This window comes from Lepidothrix coronata, unplaced genomic scaffold (genome assembly GCF_001604755.1).
Source record: "Lepidothrix coronata isolate B3197 unplaced genomic scaffold, Lepidothrix_coronata-1.0 Scaffold68, whole genome shotgun sequence".
Taxonomy (NCBI): Eukaryota; Metazoa; Chordata; class Aves; order Passeriformes; family Pipridae; genus Lepidothrix; species Lepidothrix coronata.
Window position 1 is genome coordinate 4,117,764 of NW_016690248.1, and position 19,614 is coordinate 4,137,377.

Genomic DNA, 19,614 nt, shown 5'->3' on the forward strand with positions numbered 1-19,614 from the left:
TGGACTTTTTTCCAATTAAAAGTGGGAAAGCGACCTTTAATTGCAGTATTTCAAATTATTGCCATTTAATTAATCAAATTTGCATAAGTTAGCATAGCTTTGAAATTGTGCTCAGGCACAAAAGTGAAGTCTGCCTATTCTGCCTCCCTTCTTTTATAAAATCTGTATCTAATGTGTTTATGCGTGGTGCTTTCAAGCTCCAAAGGGTTAAAAAAAAAACCCCACAGGACACTAGGGACATCAGAAAATTAAATGAAAAAAATTAGGTTAACAAAAGTTAGAACTAACCCAAATATTTTTAGTTTTCCTAGGGCAAAGATTGTTGTTCCTTTGCATGCACCAATATAAACGCTTTCTGGATCTGTACTACTGTACATGAACCTGGGAAGGGCATTGGTTTTATCCACAGCAGCTTAGCCAGGTATTAAAAAAGCTAGGGCTTCTCTTCCAGCAAGTTCCTTGATATAGACAGTGCAGGCAACTAATAAAGTGTTCCATTCCAATAGAAAGTCTATTCCAGTAGCTGGCTCTCCCAGTTAACATTCAGTCCCCAGATGAAGCTTCAAACCCACTGGCATTTTGGAGGTCTCTAAGTCCACATGGGGTGGTGCAAAATAGATTACGATCAAAGACATAGTGAATGAAGCAGCCAAATCAGATAGATAATTTTATTTCCTGAAAATCTGAACTGATTCTAATATTTAATCACTTTGTCACAACTGTTTAATTTCCATAGTAAAAGCTTATGTAAGTCACTCGTAACAAAACAAGATATGTCATTTGAGTTCTGCAACACAGATTCAAATATGATTCGCCAAGCATTTACATCCTGTTTGTTTGTATGCATGCTTTGTAAGGCACCTCCACATTTGTCACACTAACGTTACCCTAGAACTGCTTTCAAAATTACTAAAGGCATTTTAGAGTCAAGAAAACATTGTAGTTGTGAGGTTACCTTAAAAAAAAAAAGTTCAAAGTTACTTTCCTTGCTCTGGATTAGAAGCAAGTCAGTATAAGCCTTTGTTTTTGATCAATTAAAGATGGGGTGGTTTTATTACTTTTGCATTGTCCCATTGCCCTTGTTTTAGGATAAGGTATGCAAAGCCTGCATAACTGTCTCAGCATTTAGGACTGTGAGATTAAGAATAGGAATTGTTTACAATGCTGTTCCCACAGTAAAGCTGCCTGTTTAAGCCATTTCCTGGCTTTGTAATTCACTGTTTCCCCCACACTTTCCTCCTCTTTCACTTTGCAGGCTTATTTCTACTGGAAGTTATTTTTCAGAAGGGCACTCCCAAAAATTCCACACCAAGAAGCAATCTGTGGTTTCTCAGTGCACTGTATTAAACTCTCCTCCCCAAACCTGGGAAGCAAGACCCCGCTCCTGCACTGCAAAAAGGAGCCCACTGCATGGGCTGCTTCTTACAAAGAGCATTTTCCAATATAGGGCATTTGAATTTGTTAATCTACAAGTTTTTCTCTTAGGAATGTATTTAACCTACTCAGCAGCTCAGTCCTACTTTCTGCAATTCTGATTATGACTAAGATTGTTCACAGCCAGTCCAGGGTATTAACTGGCTTCTCTTCTGCTGGATGGTCTGTACCTCCTGGTCATGATTTGTCTTCCCTTGCTTTTAAGTTCCAGTGTGTCATGAGTTCAGTAATTAAGGAGAGGAATACTCCCAGCTGATGCATTTGTAACTTCTCTGGTTTCTCCCCTACAAAGGTCTTCCCCCTACATGTTAAAGAACAGCACATGAAGCTGAGGTTTCTGAGTATCCAAATTCCATTCCCACACTGGTGCAGAAGCAGAGACCATGTCTGCCAAAGCTGAGGTCAAGCATGTTATTCCACTGAGCTGCTTCAGAGTTAAAGGAAACACTGAACCTTTCTTTGAAAGGCATGTGAACCATATTAGTTCCTAGGGTTTTACTGTTCAGAATCAGACTGAAAGACGCTCCTCTGACCAATGCTGTCTGAAGAGAGACTGCAATTGGACTTTAATTGAAATTATACAATAAGGACCATGCTTTCCATTCCAATCTGATTATAAAGACTATAGATAGCTCCTCATGCTACTAAAGTTGCTAGACTTCCTATTATGTCTTTCCCTCCCCCGAGGAATAAAACATAGTAGCTATCATTTAGTTAATAGTAGACATAATTTCAACCTTTGCTATGCACTCACTTCAGATCAGCTCTTTGGAAGTTCAGCCAAAAAAACCTTTTTTTTTTCACTCCTCCAGTCAAAATTCCTGCAGTCCTTTCCCAAAAGGCAATTCCTTCAGTATAAAAGTAAATAAATTTTTTTTTGTCTTTTCATAGGCCATAAAACTTGCATCCTTGGAGTAGGGCTAGACTTGGTCAAGTACCAAGTATGTGATACTTCACCCTTGTTCAGGTTTTATCAGAAAAGCCAGCTTACACTGCATAGCAGACATGTAACACACAGCATCAACACTTGTCATAGCATTGCCCCTTTCTGATAACTGGAGATCAGAGTATCAGAGCTACTCCTGGAGCCAGCGTCAGCAGTGCCTTCAACCCCTCCCACAGAAAGCACCCTGAAAAATCCTGTTTGTAGGACCACTCTTAGCAGTCACAGGATCTGCTCAGAGCTCCCCAGCTTTGACTAATAAACAGCCTGTAGTCCCAGGGAAGCAAACTTACTTTTTTATGCAAAACATGTGCAGCCCCTGAAAAGGAGTTGTTCTGCTCAGAGATCTTCAGTGTTTGTTAGTCTTTACCATTTAAGAACAGAGCTCAGACTACATCAGTCTTAGTTTTTCCACAAAAAGACTTCTGGGTTCCTTGTGTCTCTTTTCTTAATAATGTGAGATAGTCATTACAGATCAATGCCCTTTACAAATTTACCTTGGAGGGACAGACAAGGAGGTAGATCACTCATCATAGGACATATGTGAAAGAAAATAGACCAGACAACACGACTACAATGTTTCTCTGCAGCAGTAAATTCCTGTACTGAGGTTAGCCCAATAAGTTTAATATGTAAGGAAAAACAGAGTGGGTATTTACTCACACACAATTTTATGAGAGGAACAACTGAAATGTCAGCAAGAAAAACACACTTTTTGGACAAATTGATATTACATCACATTAGTGGGCCACAGAACTCTTTAAAAAAATAAATCTTTTTGAGACATGAGAATGAAATCACATTTTAGCATGCTTTAAATAGCTGAACTGCTCCTCAAAGCATACATTTTCAGCTATTGGCAAAGACAATTATTATCTCTTCATCTGGAAATTAAAAAGCATTTAGCAATAAGTTAAAGCTAGCCTACGTGTAAGTGGGCTAAATACTAGTCAGAGATTTTTCCCTTTTCACATTTAAGATGATAGTACAGTTCATCACTTCTGTAGCTTATGTGCTGTTGTGCAATGCCCCACTGAAGTTTCACATCTACTCTGCAAAAGAGAACAAGAGTAAACAGCATTTTTTTTAGGATAGTCACAAATGGTAAAGCCAGTAGTATTTGTTTTTCTGTTTAATTAGATGTTTGCTGTTTATCACACACAAGAACTGTAAGCAGAGTCCATGAATTCTTCGGAGCAATATGAAACCTCATGGTTCCATGCAAGTTCAATACTGCCTCTCTCTCTCTTTTTTTCTCCCTCCTCCTCCTATCTGCTGTTTTCCCCTGCCCAAGTTTTCAACAATCCTTAAGGGAAAGAAAGTTTTACTTCATGACTGCTATCCAAGAGAGCCTGGCTCCAGGCTTATGTCGGGTCAGGTGCATCTTAGATAACAGGAAGCTGGATGTTCTTCATTTGAGGCACTAGAAGTTAGGTTAATAGTAATAGTCAAGTTGCCCAAAGCTAAAGGGACAAATAGCTCTCATTGCCTTCCTATTTAAACAGCTGTCCAGCGAAAAAATCTTTCCCCTTTTTTCCCTGAAATATATTAAGTACAGCTTGCAGTAACAGATTCCTCAGTCTTTCATTCATGCATCTGTAGTCCTATCGTATTCTGTCCCATTTCACTTCCTCAACCTCAGAAGAGAAGTTAGCAATGGATCTCTCTACATTCAGGTAACACACATCCTTTTTTGTCTCATAATAATTATCAAGTTTATAGTTCTTCCTCCACATTCCTCAGCTATGTCAAGACAAACTCAGTTCTGTGACAATGTTTTCCATGTACCTCTCTTCAGAGAGAGAGCTGCTGCAGCTGAACAAGACAATTGCAGCATGCTAGTTATACTTGGATTCAATATGTGGTTGAAAAGAAGAGAATGACCAGTTTTCTCATTTGTCTATATTCAGACATTTGGAAAACCCCACTGTCAGCATCTTGAGTGAAAAACAGGAGACATCTTCAGACCCTTGTAAAACCACTTACGCAAGTTAACTTGTTTGAATAAACTTCCCCACCTCAAGTGACACAGTGGCCTGCAGTCTTCCTTGATCCATTCAGAGAGCAAGAGTTATTTTTACTGAGTCAGTAATCATGCATTGTATTCCAGAGGAAATACTAGCCGGGTACCCCTGCTTGTAACTTCATGATCTGCTGCTCCCAAATCACGTTCCAATGCTTCCTCTGAACTACTTTTTGTTCTCCTGCCATCAAGGCTAGTGGTAGCTGTATGGGGGCCAGATGAACCATTTGCAGTTATTGTTGTATCACCATATGTCACAGTAAGGTCACCATCATTCAGAATAAAATCAGAATCCTCTTCTCTAAGCTGTTCCTGATTCTGAAAAAAAAAAAAAAGAAAAAAAAAGAAAAAAAAAGAAAAAAAAGAAAAATCTTTGTACAGTGCACAGCATCTTTCTTTGCCCAAAAAGTAACCAAACAGAAGAATTTACCTATGTGTCAATACAGAAGCAGTAAGAGGTAAAGCTTCACCTTAAGAAATGTTAAAAATAACCTTGAACCCAGTGTTTGCAAATCAGCTTAGTGATCCCTGTATAACTACTGCTACTGTGGAGAGATGATGGGGGAGCTGAAGCCAAGAACTAGGTTATGAAACGGGTAACCTGGGATTTAGTAGCACTGAAAGTGTACCAGAAGTACAGGAGAGATCAGCAGTACACACTGTTTTTTGCATGACAGTTTAGAAGGCAGTACAGGAAAAAGACTGGAGACCAAGGACAATTAAGTCACTTCAGATACAAAGTCAGAGTTGCATCTATTGCTAATTAGTCACATTCATTAGTAAAAGTTTCATGCAAACTGGTAAGAACTTTAGAAATTTTAGGCCCAAAATTTTCATGTTCAAGAATTCCTCAAAAATTTTTTGTTATACATCAAGAACTAACAATATTCTTTCAAATTGTCTGCTTACTTTTGCCTACTACTAAATAGAGAATTACTTGACCTAGTTCTTGTGAATGCTACTGAGCCATAAAAAAGATTGATACAAGAAAGTGCTTGCTTCATAGTTTTGTAACTAGTTTTGATATGTTCTCTTTTCAAAATCATTTAAGAAACTGGTGCATGAAACCCTGTGAATTTATTTTGGCAGAGATGGGATGAAATATATGGTCAGAGACTAGAAATTGGTGAAGTGTAACAAAACACTTAATTTCTTTACACAGCATAATTACAACAGCAAGCAACAGTACCATGTTCCACTCCAGTTTAACATGGTCTTGGTAAAAGGCAAAACAGCTGAATTGGTCAGAAAATGGGCTTTCTTTATATTTGAAGAAAATTCTATCAATACTATAAGCTTGCCTTCTTGCAAGTGAAAGCAATTATTTCTCCACATGAATAGCTCCATACTGCTTAGCAAGAGCTGAAATGTGTCTGCATATTGCTGTTCTCCTCGGTAGGCTGGACACTGATCAGGCTATGCTCTCAAAATACATTATTTTCTTCCATTGCTGCAAAGGAAGGAGGACATAGGCCATGTGAGATAGGATGCCTGTGTTCAGCCTGAACAGAAAGGCCCTGCCTCTACTGCAGAACAGGAGCTCAGGGCACTGCTGATTGAAAATGCTGATTCACCTGTCCATGATGAAAAATGCAGTGCCTGGCTAAATAAAACTTCCTGGGAAAGCTTCCTGTTGTCAGAATGATAATCAGCCAAAATAAAACAGCAGAAGCCTCTAGATGATACAGAATATTTAACTAACAAGGACTGGAAGAGGTGTCAGGAGTTTGCCAAAACCAATGAAAGAAATAGTACAGTTCAGCAGTGGGTTCAAGACAAGCCCTACCTAGAATGAATGCTAATTTCTCAGAAACTTCATGGCATCCAAATTTATCACAGGTTTTTAGTGACAGGGTTAATGTGATAGAGAGCACTGTTCCCAAAGAGCAAATACAGTTTAGAACACTTGCTTTCTTTGATCAGAAAGAAAACACTGAACTACTGGCACTATCTTAAAAAGCAAGAATTAAAGTGTTCGACTATAGTTGGCAGAAACAGCCTTTACAAGCTTTTAGTTGCAAAAAAAAGTAAAAGTCTGAGGGACAAGGCCAAGATGTGCCTAAAAAAGGCACTCCAAATAGTAACCCGTTTAAGAAATTCTGATATCCATATACATATTGTTTTGAAGAAGAGGCATTCAAATAAAGACGAAAAGCAGAAAAATGAGCAAGAAGCAGGCAGTTTGTGACTGTTGACAATTATGTTTTAAGAAGCAGAAGAAGCTGAAAGGCTCTCTCATATGTTCCCTTTCACGGTCCTTGCCCTTGGAGAAGCACCAAGGAGGGGAAGGCAGGGCTAACAGAGAACCAGAAGCTATTGCCATAACAGGACCACATGTGAAGTGGCTGCAGCAAGCTCTCAAAGCACCTCCTGTCTCCACAAAGCTATTGAACAGTGAATCCTTGCAGCCACCTATCAGATAAGAAACTGGTAAGAACACACTACACTTGAGCTTCCCCAAAAGGTTGAAAAGCTCTTGGAAGCAAGATATTGAAAGGAGAGGGCCTTAGATTTATTCTATATGGCAAGTCCTAACTCAATCTTTGCCGGTTTGTCCCAGGCTATACTTGCATGTACATAAACGTGATCAGTTCCAGAGAAAACACTTAGCTTTCTCTCAAGATAGTGAACAAACATTGCCTTGTATGAGCCAAGTTCCTTTTATTTATTTCACTTCTGAATAGCACTGCAAGCAGCAGGCAATTTATTTCATATATTTCCCCAGACAACATCCATGAACAATCCCATGTAGTATACGGATTTACTATGTTTGCAAACAAAGAGGATGGGTGAATAAACCTACTGTGCTTCATGCAGCATGAACAATTCTTTCAAGAAAGACAGGAAATGTATCCAAGTAGATCCCCAGAGACTTGAAATACTTCCAAGAAAAACCCTAAACAGGCCTCTGCAATCCCCTACAGTTCTGTAGGAATAGCTTCAATTCAGTCAAAAAACATAGGTCTGAACTTCACTACTTAAACTGACAGACTAGAATGGCTAAATACCTAAATCCAAAATTCTGCAAAAGCCTGAATTTTGCTTTGATGTGCTGACCATAACCTTGAGGGACCTCACTGCACTCTGTCCTATTTGTGGTAAAATCTGTTCATGTTCCTAAGAATGTGTGCTGGAGATGTTTTTTATATTAAAGCTTATTTAAAGTGAGCTACTGCTTACAAGGCCTGTCTTTATTGCCTTCTAAGACAATGTAAAAAGAAGCACAAGCAGAGTGCAATGCATTGGCAGTAGTCACAAATGCTGGTGCTGAATACAACGCAGGCATCACAGATGACAAAACTTGCATCAGAAGTTACTTATCTTGTGGCTCCAAAACAAAAGCATCAAGTAGCGTGCATACAAAATATATTGCAACTTCAATCTGATGCTTCGCCTACAGTCTCCCTGTTTCTCAGCCGAATTTAAATTCACCAGGGAAACTAAACAATTTTTGCTGTGAAGATAGAACCACTAAGGAATGGGAAGGGCAAAGCATGGCTAAACAGTTTTCTTACCCATTTTGAGAGTTACAGCCTGCAAGATTTATAAAGACTCCAAATTAAGTTTCTTCACTGGGCTTGCATACTTATAAATTAATTCAATTCCCTCTACTTTCATGCCAAGTTGTCATACTACATATGGTGCAAGAACTAAACTTTAAAAAAAAGTGTAGGAGTGTGTATAAGACAAAAAATACACCCTGAACAACAAAAAAAAAAAACCACCAAAAACAAGAAGCAGGAATGCTTCTTCCAACTGGGATAAATGACTAATGGAACAGAGAATTACTAAAAGTTTCAAAGAACATGTCAAAAGGAGAAGAAAAAAACTGACCTACATTAGTTTGGGATATATTGGAATGCCCTGCCAGCGGGTCATGCACTGAAGACAACAGCACCAGAAGAGAAAAATAGTGTTTAAAAATTACAATTTTCAAAATTTCTCTCCTAACTGCAGCAACTTTTCATGTTTTTAAGTTCCAACTTGCAGTATGTCTGTGGCAAACACTTAATGGTGGGCCTAGTGGCACTGACTTAAAACAGTGGGAGAACATCAGCAAGGAATAGTAACAACATCTCTGGAAAAAAATCCACTGTACCTCACCTCTGTGTGCTGACTCAGAGCCTGACATGTATGTCAGGCAAATTCAAGCCTAGAGGACACGATCTCATACTTAAAAATAAGTTGTGGGTGGACTACGTAATAGGATCATTTGACTTTCAGACTTTCAAACCCTCCTTTGGCATCTAGTTAAAAAGATATACTCCCACTCATGGAAATGAAAGTGAATTCTAAATACTGTTGTAATAAAGTCAGAGGAGAAAAAAAAACCAAAACAATAAAAGCTGAAAACAATACATCAATACACAATCCGTATAGCCACACAGGTGTAAGCTTTCTTCTCTATGTAGATGTCATAACTCAGACTTGCACCTGAACGAGATCCAGGATTTAATACTTGTTTTGGAAACATATTTTCCAGCTATGTTATACTCTATTGAATATTTACAGACTTTTTTTTTGCTAAACTTAAAGTCTTCAGTCTTTAATTCTCACAGATGTACCATTCAATTTCCCTGGAAATACCTCACAAAGGCACAACTATTCCAAGCACTTTCTGTCCCAACAAAGACATGGCTCTCTCCATTGCTTCACCTGCACTTAAATAGAAAGGAAAAAAAATTCCATGGCTTTTTAGTCAGTAATAAAATGGTACAGCCAAGTTCTGTAGCTAAGTCAGCCATGCAAAGAGACAAAAAGCAACAAAGCAATTGCAGGGTTCAGAAATCTTGAAAAGAAGCTAGAAAAAAAACATCAAAATTAAATTCTTTCTTAAGACTAATTCACAATGCACTGAAATAGGAACAGAAGAGAGAATACAATGTGAAACTTCCACATTATACACCTTAACAAAGTATGCAACCTGGCAAGCATTTTTAATGAAGTTAACATTCCATGTGTGTTTGTCACAGAACCAATCCAACTAAAGAATAAGTTTCCACATGCAGCAGTAGCTAACAATGATGAGTAAAGAAAAAAAAGAGCCTAACTATGAGAGAAAACAAAAGGCAAAGGTTGCATGTTCATTCTGGTTAGATTCTCAGTTACTGGACAATTACTCTCACAAGATCATATGTGGACAGACACACAGGCAACACACAAGTAGGCTAATTGGTCTGATGGATGCCTTCCAGCCTAGATCTGCTTTAAGACCTCCAGTGGCATTGCAAAGATGAGAACAAGGCCAATTTCTTGCATTACTAATAGCTCCAAATACGCAACAGAAATTTCAAAGTTCTTTGAAACTTTTCTATCGGGTACAAGTAAGTTGCTAATAATACCCAGAAAGAAATGCAGGGAAGTATTTCAAAGTTGCAAGTGGAATTCATAACTGTCTAGGAAAGGATTAATAGCAAACTGGTGAAAGACTACTTCAACATAGCAGAGATATTAACATCCCAGAAAACCTGCAAATTAGAGATATTCCCACATAGTACTGTGGTTTTATTTACAAGTGGCTCATAAAAAAGTTGTAGATTTCAGAAGCACTGTACAGATAGCAATGACATGTATCAGAGTCCTGCAAGAGTAATATGAGAATGAAGCATTAATTATTGCAAGACATGGCTGTAAAGAAGAGAGTGACCTGCTAGACTGAGATAAGTAACTGCCTAACGGTTCCTGAAATGTGATCTCAAATTTCACAGTGGAAACAACAGAGGGAAGCTCTACCAGATTTGTTTCTGGCGTGGGTATATGTGTCAGTGACTTCTCTAAGGAGACCTCAAAGCTTAGTGGTAACAGGAAAAGAACCTTGTGCAAAACTGTCGAGAAGGGAATACTTTGAAATGATTCACTGAACTGGGTTATTGACTAAGCCTGTGTCCTACTTACAGGGGCCAGGACCAGTTTATCACTATGGGGGTATAACCAAAACTGTGTAATCTACACTCTCTATGTTATTTCTTTTGGACTGTTAACAATGGATCATTTGCAGCAGCTGCCCAGGGCACACCTGACACCTCAGGCTACAAGCTGGGTGTTAAAGAACACTGCAAGGCAGGGGAGTGTTTCTTTGTCTTCATACCCATGACTCATCTGTGATAACTCCCCTATGGGGAGGCATTAGCACCTTCACACCCAGCCTGAGGGGTCATCTCTGCTAATGGGCCACAATGGACTGGCATAATAGGCAGCTGCAACACCTAGACATCAAAGATTCTAAAAATATCCCATGACACGAAGAGTTACATCACCCACTGGGAAACTCCCATCCTGAGGGAGGTACTGGGCATTCCCACCTACACCTGAGCATATATAATCTTTAGGGTTTGGGACTTCTGGTACCACTCATCAGATCAAGAGGAGGACCAGAACTTCAACAAGACTGCCGCTGCTACTCTCGACAAGACTGCAATCATTACTTCAACAGAACTGCAACCATCATCCAGATTAACAGGTTTCCTTTCCTTTTACTTTCCCCCCAGGGGAACCACGTGGTGTTCAGCACAGGGGTTAACAAACACTGTTCTGTTCTTGTCCCAGGGTGTGGGGTTATACAACTGTCTTTGTGGGTTAAAACCAGTTTTCTCTGTATCATTTGATTGATTCTAATCTTTTTAGGAAATTCTAACTCTGACTTTTAATCCCTCTTGAGCTGGATTCATTTCTCCCACCAGTTTAGTTTTAAACCAGCACAGCCTGTAATTTCCCAATATCTTTAAATGTGTTTTTTTTCATGTAGTATCTGAAAAACAAGATCCTTTCTGGTTTCTACCAACAGAAGCTGTTGCCTTAGGGAAGAGAATCTTAAATCTTTTCTGCCTAGGACAAACCAGTACTTTCTTGCAGTATATCTATCAGATCAGCTGAAACCAGAAAATGCCTAAAAAGAAAAACACTGATTTGGTGAAGTTAAAAAAATAATAAACAAAACACAGAAGTATTGAGTTGTTCTACTTACATCATAAACCTGGGGACTTGTCAGACAGCGGGCTATCAGGCCACACCAGCTGGGTAGAGTTGTGGTCAATGGAGGGCCACTGTGAGTGAGAATTGGCTTTAAATAACTTAAGTAGTTAAGAAAAACACACCAGTGCTCAAAAACTACTATCGAAAATAAAAAGTCAAGTGTACATAAATGTGGTTTTGCCTTTGAACTGTGCTACTCAATAATTGTACATAAAACATCCCCAACATTTTCCCCTTTTTCCTTTCAAGTGCAGTTTCTTTACTCACACATCTTCCGCAAGGACAACTTTCTTAAAAGTTTCACACAGTTCTGATATTTCCAGCTTCTGAGTTCTCTAAAGTGTAAATCAAGCGAGAGGTAACAAGGTGACATTCCTATGTGGCTCAGTGTAGGGAAATAAAGAAATGCTGTTCATCCAAAATCCTCAAAGCAATATAGCCAACTGATCTGCTAGCTGCTTACTGAGCCACAGAGATGCAACCAGTAAGGCTCAAAGACATTTCTGCAGTGCACATACACATACAGCACACACTCTCAGAAAAGCAAAGGGAAAACTGTATGGCAAGAACCATGTAACACAACATGGAAGGAAACAATACTACCTAGATTACATTGAGGGGACATGGGGGCAGGAAAGGAAGGTATCTTTACACCTCTTTTCATAGGTCTGCTCCCAGTTAAAGCTATATTTGTTCACATGAGTACTGCAGATTGATAATATGCCTGAAAAAATGCTCAAGAGTCAAAAAATGTTTCTCTGTTACAGAGCAGCATGTTGATCTTGACTGGCACATGAGTCAGTCTAATTATTTTAAATGTAAATAAATATGTTGCAGGTATTCCAGTTACTTTCCTCAGACTCTAAGCACAGAGAAAATCAAGTCCATTTGTGAGTATAACAGTTTCTTTGATCCTCCCAACAGATCAACATACTTAGGGGACAGAGAAGGGTTAAAAAGGGGCTGTTCTAGCAAAGAGTTATCTCTTCTCCTTAGCAGAGCCTGGCATAATATCTTTGCTAGAGCAGAGTTATGTTTCCTCCTTCACTCACAGTGCTGTTACACCCATTCCTGGAAAGAAACAAACTTGGCCCTTGCACTAACCTGCCAGCCTCTACGCTGCCCTGCGGCAGACAGGCCCGCAGCAGCTCGGTCGTAAGAAAGCAAACCCAGTAAAAGACATCTGGTACTTCATCAAAGTTGCAGTTTTCTTCGTCTTTTACAGTTGTGGGTGAACCCAGGGAACAGCCCATGACATTAAATGAACTCTGCATTCCACAGGAATGAAGTTGCTGCTTATCCATCTGTACAGAGCTCTGCAGGCAATAGCCAGCATTGGAGCATGCTGCCATCTCTTTCAAGTTAAGTTCCCTTGCAAAGAGGGAATTTTGAAATAATCTGCCTTTCTACCTAGAAACCAAGTGAATGTACCAGAAAAAATATTTTGACATTTAGTCATGAATACAGAGGTGGCAATGCTAAAGATCATTCTGTCTGTGCAATTTAAGCCCACCCAGACAATGTTTATCTGAATGCCTCCTTGCAACAGAAGGAGCAGACTTTTACTTCTAAGATACAGTTCTGCCTCTGGATGTCAGTTTCCTAGGCACAAACTTCACAGAAACCTTCCCTAAAGATTGCTAGTCACCACTGAAAAAAGAAAATGCACTAACAGCATTTTTTAAATTTCTGTGAAACAGGTAGTTAGGCTATAATTTTCTCCAGGCACTCCCCCTGCCCTTGCTGCAGCTGCTGAGGACTGCATTTGTGCTAGTGTCAGCTGAGGGAAGTCAGCCGGTGCTAACTACTCCTTTCATCGGGCACATCCCTTTGTAAATTCAGGGGAAGAGGATAGTTCTGCTTCCTTAAAGACAAAACAGAAGCAGTCAGCCACAGCCAGATCCTTCCATGCTCTTAACACCAAAGTTTTATAGTTTGCGTTGTTTTCTTTTTAATAACAAAAATTGTCCTTGTTGCACTTTGATACTAGCCACTACAACTTAAAGGGTTAACTTGAAGTTACTAGCATTTATGTATACTTAAACTAGCAGTACACTTCCTTCCGGGCTTTGGCCCAATACTACTGCATCTGAAAGCCTTGCTCACAAGATTTTATCTGGAAGAGGCAAGTGCTATTAGGATCTCAACACACTACCAGGGCTTGCGTGGGTGGGAAAGCTTCATGCACAAGGCATGGAAGGAAACTACTATGCTCCAACCAGGCCAGCAGTCTCTCATCAACCAACGGCCAAGATCCCAATGAAAAGCCTCACTCCTCAGATTAAGGCCCTGTCACAGGTAATTTTGCATATTTAACTGATGAAGAAATTACTAGGAATCAAGAATTGAAATTTCTTTGTGTTTCTGGGTATAAGTGACTTGTCATGGCTACAAGATTGTCTTTGCCATTTTCCACTAAGTGAATGCAAGCTGTTAAGGAGGAGCATATGTATGACATATTGATGAAGAATCAGTTAAGAAGATTAAAAAAAAAATACAGGTATGAAAGACAGGACAGCTACACAAAAATTGCTCAGAAGCCTAAACAAGGCTATCTAAATAGTACAATAATAGCTTCAGAAAGGCTCTACAGTACTATATACACACAGGGACACTCTGCTTTAACACCTATAATAAGTTCTGGATATACTTAAGGAGATAAGCTGGATCTCACGTAGAACTTCCTCTTTAGAAATCAACCACAGATTTGGGACTTTATCACAAAAGCAGATAGCTCTGCAGAGCAATGAGTTGAGGCTTAGACATCTACAATGAACTGGAAAACTAGTTTGTGCTCTGAGCATCAGTGAAGATGAGAACAGATTAATAAACAAATCAGAGGCCCTGAAATAGTTAATCGGCTGTCTAATTGATTAGGAAGGCACTTCAGCTCCTAGAACTGACTGGTTTCTCTCCTCCAGCAAGTGTCACATACATACTTTAGAGAAAGCAAAGGTCTGTCTGCTGAGCCGGTGAGTTCAGTCTTCGATTCTATGTCTTGAAACTGTCAAATACTTGAGAGAGTCAAACAGAAGGATCAAGCGCTTAAGGCTACATAAGGGAAAAAGTGAACATTTCATGCCTTGAAGGTAAGCTGTGCTTTCAAAAGGATACTTATGGTCAAAGCTATACCATAGCCTGAAGAGCCAAGCACTTTCCTGCTTTGTCCTGTTCCTTCTTGCAGAATCTGGGCCATCCTAAAAGATAAAAACATATTCAATTGTTTCAGACAGAAACAACTCCAAATGATACATTGCAACATTCCCTGTCCAAAAAACCCAAATTATTTCAATACTGTACTTGGAATGCAGAAGAAAGCTATTTAGAGTCTTGCTTATACTGAGACTGTTAGTTTCCCTAGAAAGATCAGAAATGACTGCAGAGAAGCAGGCTGTTTTCATTGCACTCAGGTTACCTCAACAAGCCCTCTCCCACCAAGTTTCCTGGAGCTTAAAACCTTTGCACTCTTAGTGCAGTAGTGGATAAAGAAGTAACTTCAAAACCAAAAAATAAACCTAATTGATATTCCAGAGTGATTCCTATTTATTGCTTGCTTGGCTTCCTTAACTTTAGGTTTAGGTCTAACTCTAGGTTTTCTCTTTTCTTAAGCCTGTTGCTTCAAAGGAAACTAAATTGCCATACCTGATAAACTCTCAGAAATCTGATGAAATATATCACATGTAAAAGAAACATGCTTCACAGGAAATGCATATAAAAATCACATTTGATGGAGGTCATGCCAATCTCAGAAATGCTAGATCAACCTTGGAAGGGCTAACAGTGTTAAATATACTAGCTGTGCTGCAAGTCATCACACCAGCTGGTCTGCAGCTGCATTTGTTTTTTACTTTTTTTACTGTTTGGGGGTTTTTTGGGTGTTTTGCTTGTTGTTTTTGTTTTGTTGGTTGTTTGAGGTTTTTTTTGGCCAGAGGCCAGAGTTAAACACAATAAAACAGATGGATGCTTTGTATGAATCACCTTCCAAACTACTGGAAAAGAACAGGACAGGACTGCCCTGTAAAAAAATCCATGATCCATGAGGAGTTAAAGCTTAGTACACATTCACTCCCTCCCCTCCCCAAATGATATATTTTCTTTAACTGTGACATGCTGCTAATCTTGGCTTGGTGAAAGAAAGAGGAATCCAAAGGGAACTGACTAAAAGACTCTATTAGGAATGCAATGTACATTTATAGAGGGGGAAAAAATGCGTAAGTTCTTTATGTCTACACAAGAAAAAAGCAAACAAGATATTTCCACAAAAGACACTGAATGAGAACAGAGTACCCATGCTCTGTTTCCTGGTAAATCTATTCCTCAGTTACTGACAAATTCAGCTTGAACTGGCCAAAGCTGTCTTACCATGATACCACTTCCTAACCTTGGTTTTAAGCAATAATTGTGGCCTTCATTGTAAAAGGTGGTTTGAGGCCTGGACTTCTGGTTGCTTGCAGATAGACATAAAACAAAATTCACCCTTTCTGGTAGCTAACTCCACCATTTCAGAATTTATTTTGTGTGCTAGACACAGGCTTCTACAAAGAACACAGACATGCCTAGTGCAGTTTCTACAATGAAAGAGATCTTGTTGAGCAGTAACTCTTACCTGTACAACACGTGAAGAAAGAAAAGTAAGCCAGGAGAAACCACTAAGAAAGCTAATTCCAAATAAGTGTGTCTACCTGTGACCAGCCTGAACATCAGTATCGTACAACCTGAGGTTTACAAAGCAGAGTTCACATACTTGCTCCCTAAACATCCTCTGCATCCAAAGTCATCTGCCATTCAACTTCCTCTAGAAGGTTCCTACGTAAGCAACCAGTTGTGCTACTGAACAACAGCGTCAAACAGAACTCTGGGAGAATGCAAACTAGGGTCTAGACAGAGGAAACGCCCAGTTAAGCCTTGGGAAATGTTGAGTTGTTTTGTTTTTTTCCAGATCCTTCACTCCTGCAAATTCACTCAGTTTAGAGATGAGCAAAACTAAAATTTTCTGCTTTGAACAACATTCTTCCAATGATCTTGTTTGCCAATAGCATATTTCAGGGGAAAAAGTCAACTCTTGGATTGTTATTGATGCATAGAAGGCTTCACTAAAGATTCACAGAAAGAGTTGGCTGAATATAAATGGCAGTTTTCCAATGCTCCTTCTGCTTCATACAAGTGGTAGGTAGTACAGGCAGGATCCAGCTGGCTTGTGCTGCAGCATACGAGAGCTGAGATCGAGTTAGCAAACTTCATCTTTGATTATAAGCAACTCCAAGGGCCAAAATTTGGCATCAGTTATTAACAGGAGCCTCTGGGTCAGAACTGGGAAGAACTATTTATGCAGCAGCATGCTAAAAAGCAAACATGTTGGGTAGGTGGGGGAAGCAGTAGAAAAGCACACTGTTAAACAGAGAGTATTAGTAGATTTGGGAAGGCTTGTATATGTATGTATATACATATACACAAAAATTTGAATACGACAGCCTTACACCCAATACCACAATGTTTTTCAGTGGGCATTACTTGAATATTATAAAGTGAAATCCATTACTGACTTGCCAGCTAGAAGAGAAAGGTTTTATCCATGCATTCAACTTATGCAGTTCTCTATCATCTTAGATATAAAATAAGATCAGCCTAATAGAGAAGTTATGTAATTACTTACTCCTTGTAAGACTTGAAAGCTGTCATTAGTAGGTGGAGGATCCTGATCTGGGTCAACCCCAACCCTACAGAAACATTAGGAAAACAAAGCAAGTGGTGTTACCGAGAGTTGCAAATGCTGTAAGTTGGGCAGAATGCATTTTAAAAGCACTTTAAGCACCCAGCAAAGCTGCATTCAGAGAGATTATAAGACTAGTTTGAGGAAGAGTTGTCCATTATTCCTCTGCAGTTACATAGCTATAAACAAGAAACTTTTTTACTCAAGAAACACCTGCTTATAGACAACAGCTTTAACTCCATCTTGGCATCAACTTTAACTGCTTGCCTTTGTTGCCAATTCTTTTAGGACACTAGAAAATACTATTTTTGGCTTAAAAGGTGGGTGACATCATCTTTAGTGGAGAACATCCCTCATGTCCAGCAGGAAGAAACCAGAAGCTAAGGATAAAGCCCAACCTAAATATTTGACACAGCAAATAACTGCCAGATAAGCTTGAGAGTGGCTCAAATATATGACTTTAAAAAGTTTTAATACCCTGTGGGAAGCACCAAAAATACTATAAAATTAATTTATTAATTAATACTATTAAAAATACTTTATAAAGATTCACAAGCTTAATTTGCTGCAAGCTTCATTCATCTAACACAAAGCAGTCACAGTGGATTAACAAGTGGCCTGTAGTCCAGCCTCCCACCTGAGTGAGGCAGGGTTTGTGCAATGAGATGGTGGGTGATGACAGAATAATACATTAAGAAGAAGTTGTCTACTCACTTTTGCATAGCTAGCAAGCATCTTATTACTGAACCCTCCTTTCACATAGGGCTCCTATCCAAGATGGGTATTTATCCTTGTAATTATGTTCAGGTTCTTCTGGTCTATTTTGGGGGTAGCTATTTGTTAAGATTGGACTTGTCTAGTTTTAAATCCTATTCATGTCTTAATCTCTGTCATCTCTGAGAGAACCTAAACCTCCAATCTCAGATATTAGATAAAATTTTCAGTTTCAAATGCGTTGTGTTTCAGTCCCACCACATTGCACAGTAAGTGTGGGAAAACTCATGGAATAGCCCTTTCAGACAATAAGTTTTTGTTAACTTCTTCATGTCTCCTCTGTTAGAATGGACTGAACTGGTTTAGTGCAATTTCCTTGTTATTTAGACTATGTGTCAACTGTTTATAGCCACGGTGTTTATGCAACAGCCCTGAGGATCACCAGAAACCAACAGAACCTCGCTGGTAAGACCATACCATTTGTGTGCCTCAGGGACACCATGCTTGCGTAAGGATGGATCAAACAAATAGAGAATATCCTTCAAATAGCTTCCAGGGCAGCATTTTCTAATAGAACAATAGAAGAAGAAAAGTAGACATTGAACTAAAGTTTTAAGTCATCCTTGTGGATGCACAGCCAGTGGACTCACAGCCAGTTCAAGGTGTCACGTGACTTAATATAGTTCAGGGAAAATCCAGAAGGCCATCTTGCAGTAGCCTCATATAAAACTAGTGCTGACCCAGTCCTCTGCTTGGTGTTTTGGTTTGGTTTGGTTTTTTTTCTGAGTCTCTTGTCTTTCCTCATCACTTCCTTTTTCCACATACAGAGTCGTCTTGAACTTTAGGCACATTTAGCCTGGGAATCCACTGGCACTGACCAACCTCAGAACTGAAAAGCTTCATCAGTTTAAGGGAACACTGGATAGACAGATTAAGTACTGGATTGTAACACATGCTAAAATAAACCACCACACACAAGAGCTCTGAGAGGTTACAAGGGTTGAGATATTACTGCTTAGGCTATCACAACATAAGAAGGGTTTTCAGCAGACAGACTAGTTACCTAATGAAGCCTCGTGCAGAAAGATGACAAGCAACATCAGGAAATCAACTCAATATGGCAATATATATACAAGATTACACATGAAAATAAAAGAAAAATAATTGTGGCTTTCTTAACTCCAGCTGCACATTGGGGAAGGTTTAATGTGTTATGCACAGCAACCAGACTCATGTGAATAGTGAGTTCAAGAAGCTTGTTCCAAAAGATGAACATAGCTTGCATTCCCTAAATAGTTTTTACTCCCTGGGCTACCCATTCACTTCACAGTACAAAAGAAAACGAAATAATTCAGAGTGTCTCAGCTTTTACTTGACTTACAAGGTCGTGGATTTGTCTTGAAGATTTTAACTGCCCTTAGGCAGGGAAAGGGGGCTTAATGAAGGACCAAAGCAGGACAAACATATATTCAGTGAAAAGTCATAGTACATCACAGGCCAGGTGTTTGGGTTCATTGTGGTGCTGAAGAGGAAAAGAGAGCTTTTCTATATTAAAATGGTTAAGTTTTAGAAAAAAACTCTCACTACAGATGTTTCTTTCAATATTGAAATAGTACATCCACATAAACTTGTAATTTAAAAACTTTTTTCAAAGTTATTCTTCAGGTGAATTTATACTTTTAATGCTTTTAATTCTATCCCATAAATCACTGTGTTTCTTTTTAATTTCACTTTCAAATTGTGTTCTTCAGTTCACAGACTAACAAAATAAATTTCCATTTTGAATTCTCACAACTATTTTTTGTATGCAGTGTCTTT

At 39.0% G+C, this 19,614-nt stretch overlaps 1 protein-coding gene across 3 annotated transcripts in view; it reads right to left on the reverse strand.

Annotated features, from left to right (window-relative positions):
- Positions 1-19,614, reverse strand: part of SLC9A7 (solute carrier family 9 member A7) — a 73,180-nt gene that overhangs the window by 2,085 nt on the left and 51,481 nt on the right. For 2 of the 3 annotated variants that reach the window (XM_017818438.1, XM_017818437.1), the window contains 4 exons: positions 17,026-17,089; positions 14,487-14,569; positions 11,365-11,470; positions 658-4,718 (listed from right to left, as the gene is read on the reverse strand). In XM_017818438.1, the coding sequence (XP_017673927.1) occupies positions 4,470-4,718; positions 11,365-11,470; positions 14,487-14,569; positions 17,026-17,089 (502 nt within the window). In that variant the 3' untranslated portion in view covers positions 658-4,469. Of the gene's footprint in view, positions 1-657; positions 4,719-11,364; positions 11,471-14,486; positions 14,570-17,025; positions 17,090-19,614 lie in introns of those variants that run through there. The other variant, XR_001875380.1, reaches the window with a different exon arrangement.